Source organism: Epinephelus fuscoguttatus, linkage group LG4, assembly GCF_011397635.1.
Source record: "Epinephelus fuscoguttatus linkage group LG4, E.fuscoguttatus.final_Chr_v1".
Taxonomy (NCBI): Eukaryota; Metazoa; Chordata; class Actinopteri; order Perciformes; family Serranidae; genus Epinephelus; species Epinephelus fuscoguttatus.
In genome coordinates, this window is record NC_064755.1 from 3,272,167 (window position 1) to 3,276,989 (window position 4,823).

At 42.3% G+C, this 4,823-nt stretch overlaps 1 protein-coding gene across 1 annotated transcript; it reads left to right on the forward strand.

The window, feature by feature from the left end:
- The first annotated feature begins 225 nt into the window (after positions 1-225).
- On the forward strand, positions 226-3,622 carry LOC125887558 (zinc finger protein 180-like). The gene is made up of 2 exons (XM_049574501.1): positions 226-460; positions 2,661-3,622. Exons 1-2 carry the CDS (start codon positions 289-291, stop codon positions 3,545-3,547), a joined length of 1,059 nt encoding a protein of 352 aa, XP_049430458.1. The 5' UTR covers positions 226-288; the 3' UTR covers positions 3,548-3,622.
- The last annotated feature ends 1,201 nt before the right edge of the window (positions 3,623-4,823 follow it).

Below are 4,823 nucleotides of genomic sequence, written 5' to 3' on the forward strand. Positions count from 1 at the left end.
CTGACATTGTAACTGACTTAACCTTGCCTCTGCAGTCCAGCCAAAAATATTTGTTACTTTGGAGCTGGAGAGAGAGAGAGAGAGAGAGAGAGACTGTGTGTGTGTGTGTGTGTGTGTGTGTGTGTGTGCGTGAGAGAGAGAGAGAGAGATGTTGTAGCAGCGGACAGAGGGAGGGACGGAGTGAAGGAGGGGCTCCAGGCTTGTCAAACAGCGGGCGGAGCGGCAGTTATCGGAGGCAAAAACGGAAACCCCACCGTTCACTGCTCTCTAATCGGTGATTGTGAAAAAATGTCCACTATTCAAACGCTGAGAGCTTTTATTAACCAGCGCCTTACTGTGGCGGTAGAAGACATCTTCGGGTTGCTAGAAAAAACCATCTCAAACTACGAAGAACAGATCGAGCGCCAGCGCAGGCTGTTGGAGGATGTTGTCAAACCTGACATCCACACAAACAAAGCAGGTCCGTAGTTCCTTCAGCCGAATTCACTGCTTTCATGCAGTGACAGCTGTAACATTTTTAACTTAGCTTTACACAGTCCTAGCTTTAAAATGGCTAACAGAATAATGTGAATAACGCGACAGAGTGTAGCATGTGAGGCTGTTAGCCTCCCGCAGCTGTGTTGAATTTTAAGTTACCAGTTCGGAAGTTAATGATTTAGTCCTTCAGAATAAAAGCTCAAAGTAAGATTTAAAGATGGAGTGACATAGAAGAGCATGGCTCAACGTGCAGAAAAGTACTGAATCATATTAAGTTAATTTGGTAGTAGCAAAAGAGTAACAGAATTGTTGATCCAAGTCTTAGTCTTGTATAATGGTAAACAGAATATCTTTAAATTTTGACAAAGACATTTGAAGACGTTGACATCTGCACAAAGTGACTGTTCTTTACTTATCAAAGGAGGGGCTGGCTGAGGAGTGACTTCCTTGTTTGTTTTTTAAACTTTTTTGTTTTTGTTTTTGTTTTTGTTTTTAATTTTATTTTGACCTTCCCCAAAGGTACAAATATTTTTCCTTGAGCCTACCTGAATAATGCATGGCCCAGCATCCACCATAAAATAATTATTAGAAATTTATGGTGGATGCTGGGCCATAGGGCCCTGGATTTCATCTTTAACTTTTAACTTTTAAACATCAAAGGGTAAGTTTTAAATTAGTTATTAGAAATTTAAAACTTACCCTTTGATGTTTAAAAATGTAAAAGTTGAAGATGAAATCCAGGGCCCTATTCCAGAAAACGGGCTCAACAAACTCTGAGCCTAATCCCGATCTCTGAGTTGATTGAGCCCGAGCCCCTATTTTAGAAAGCAGGATAAGTGAAATCGCTAGTATGGTAAGCCTTGAAGCCAGTTTAGCGTAACCCTGAGTCAGTTATTTAACATACTCCGTGATGCAAACCTGCTGGCTCGAAATGTAGTTCACCATTCACAAAAATGTAATATTGGTTAGGCTTTGATTACATCAAAATAGGGCTGAGCGATAAATCGATTTTATCAATTAATTTGAATTTGTAGTTTAGGTCGATTTGTTTTAATGAAAATCAGGTTTCTTTTTAACATCCGCCACCGATGCTCCAGTGTTGCCAACTTAGCTACTTTGTCGCTATATTTAGCAACTTTTCAGACCTCTAGTGACTCTTTTTCAAAAAAGCGACTAGCGACAAATCTAGCGACTTTTTCTGATGTTATTGGAGACTTTTGGAGACTCTGACGTGAAAGCACGTATCGTTCTTATTCTATTATTCTTGTTCTTAACGAGCAGCAGATGCTGCCATGGGCCCCTCCCCCGCCCCAAAGCACTCACAGGCAGCCCAGTCCTCCCTCCCAGCTGCAGTCAGAGCAGGAGCTGTTAACCCCTCCATGTCTAGACTGCAAGTGAATCGCGCATGTGCAGAGCGACCACTGGCTGATCCTGACCTGGCTTACAGTCAGGGCGGGATGTAAATGTAAAATTTTCTTTGTCTAATATAAATCACTGAAAGAAGGTTCATTTGTAGTTCTAAACATATTCAGGGTGTTTTTTACTCAGTTTTTGTCTCTCCCACAATGTTATTCTTCTCTCCTACAGCAGCCATTACAATTACATGCATATGGACAATTATGCAAATTAGTCTTTGACGTCATTTAACGACTTTTAGCAACTTTTAGGACAGCCAATAGCTACTTTACTTACTGAGGCGTTGGTAACAGTGCGACGCTCCCTGCTGGGCTCCCGTAGTTCAGAGTGGGCTCACCCCTCCCCCCCGCGCTTGATGGCACATGGCAGTGAGCGGGAAAGAACTCATTCCCAAGAAAGGGACATGACAAGGTATAGACCTGTTCTATAGGAAAGGTAACCTTAAATGACTTCTGTTGTGATCTGGCGCTATATAGACAATAAAACTTGATCTTCAAGGGGGGGCGGGGGGTCCCTGCTATTACTATCACACATGTCAAGTGGAAAATCACTTTTTTTCTTTTTCTTTTTTTGTATTTTACGGAAAAATTACAAATAACTATTAGTTGCTCTGTCATCAGATCTAAGATGACTGTGTTTTATCTCTGCCTCACTAAACTGATTTACCTCTTGAAATACTTAAGTCTTTCTCATGTTAACTGTTATTAAGGCTAAATATGAAACCTCAACAGTTTTTAGGTTTAATGTTTTGGCTGGTTTCATTCTAGATGTCCGAAAACTGATTGTTAAAGAGGAAGAGCGGCATGAGTGGCGGACCAGTTTGGAGCAGGAGGACCCAATGCCTCTGCACATTAAAGAGGAACAGGAGGAAGTGTGGAGCAGTCAGCAGGGAGAGCAGCTTCAAGGACTGGAGGAAGATGATATCACCAAGTTCCCATTCTTTGCTGTCTCTGTGAAGAGTGAAGATGACGAAGACAATGTTCAGTCCTCACAGCATCATCAAAAACAAAGTGAGGCGAGCAGAGAGGCAGAGCCTCCAGCCTGCAGCTCTGCTCAACAGATGGAAACAACTGACAACAGTCATCAGGTGCTACCTCTATATTGTTGTGAATCAGAGACTGAGGACAGTACTGATGATTGGAAGGAGACAAGAGAGCAGGGGTCAGGTTCAGACACACTGAAAAATGAGAGCGCTTTAAATCACAATAAGCCCCACACCCTCAAAAGGCCATTTGGTTGCACAGTTTGTGATAAAAGATTTGGATGCAAAGGAAATCTGCATGCCCACATGAGAAGCCATACAGGAGAAAAACCTTTCACCTGCACTGTTTGTAACAAAAGCTTCAGTGCAAAGGTCAATTTGAAGACTCATATGAGAAGTCATACAGGAGAGAAACCATTCAGCTGCTCAATGTGCAACAAAAGTTTTAGTCAGAAGAAGACATTGGTTATACACTTGAGAAGTCATACAGGGGAGAAACCATTCAGTTGCTCATTCTGTGGGAAACATTTTAGTGAAAAAGGAACATTGAAGAGACACATCAGAGTTCATACAGGAGAGAAACCATACAGCTGCAGTGTTTGTGGGCGGAACTTTAGTTTGCTGTCACATGTGAAAAGCCATAAGTGTGCTGGTGCCAGCAGTAACAGGTGAATGTGCCTGAAAAACCGCTGCATTCAAATCACAAATGGCATTGCGCTTAAAAAAAAATAAAATAAAATAAAACCAAGAGGCTAAGTATGCGTGTAGAGTTTCTGTTAAAGAGCAAATAACATTAACACAGTAAATATTCTATAACCATGTTGCTCTCATTTGTGCATGTGAAAAGTAAGAAATGTTTATTTTAAGAAGCCTTGCCTATTATGTCACCTGTGCATACATGGCTAATGGTTGTATGAAATGGGTGTGATTGTTTGATTGAGGGTTTGGCAAAGTTACAAAAATAACTAACCGTAGCCACACTTATTCTGATTCTGACAGGCGTGAGATGGGGTTTTAGATACTGTTGAGTGATTAGGCAAGCACCTTGTTTTATGCATTCAGAATGGGTGGGCAATATGGCCCTGAAATAATATCAGGATATTTCAGGGTATTTATGTGATAACGATATTCTTGACAATAGGGCTGGGCGGTATACCGGTTCGTACCGAAAACCGGTATTTATTTTCGTTATGATAGGATTTTTTCATATACCGCAATACCGGTGAATAGCCCAAACAACGTCCGGAATGTGTGCGGTGGTAAAGTGCTTCAGTGGGGACCCATTTCACTGCTGCACACCACAGGTGTGCTTGAGCGGACGAGAGTGAGAGCATATAGAAATATTTAGAGGCGAGAATGGCTGCCGGAGAGAGTCCTGAAAGTGAAGCAACTGCACACGATGACCCAGAAGAACTCATACCTAAAAGAGCAGTGTTTCCCCTATATGCAACTAGCAGCGGCGCACCGCTGTTTACAATTCTCCTCTGCCCTCTGTAACGCGCACGGCGGCGTTTCGCCCCGATGCGCGCGCACACACACACACACACACACAGACAAAGCGCACACACACACACACACACACACACACACACACACACACACACACAGGTGAGCACACTAGAGCACGGCCCAGGCCGCATTTTCCTGACTGAAGACAACCCGTCCCAAGTCCAAGACAGTTATAACCAAGCACAGCACTAATGAAACGGAGCGTATGTTGCGTTCAAGCGTTGTCAGGTAAATTCCAGCACTTGAATAGGCCATAGCACAACACAGCAGCATGTCAAGGTGGCTGAACCTGAGCAACATACCGTGAAACTGATATGATTTTTTTTTATAACCGTGATATGAACATTTTGTCATACCGCTCAGCCCTACTTGACGATATGACAAATTAGTAAAAAATATGTTATTAAAAATGTAGAATTGCAACAAAAGAAGTGATATA

What these genes read in the sequence shown, in the direction of transcription:
- LOC125887558 (XM_049574501.1), top strand. Translation starts at nt 289, where the DNA reads ATGTCCACTATTCAAACGCTGAGAGCTTTTATTAACCAGCGCCTTACT. An exon ending in CATCCACACAAACAAAGCAG is followed by an intron (nt 461 to 2,660) that starts GTCCGTAGTTCC and finishes GTTTCATTCTAG; the next exon opens with ATGTCCGAAAACTGATTGTT.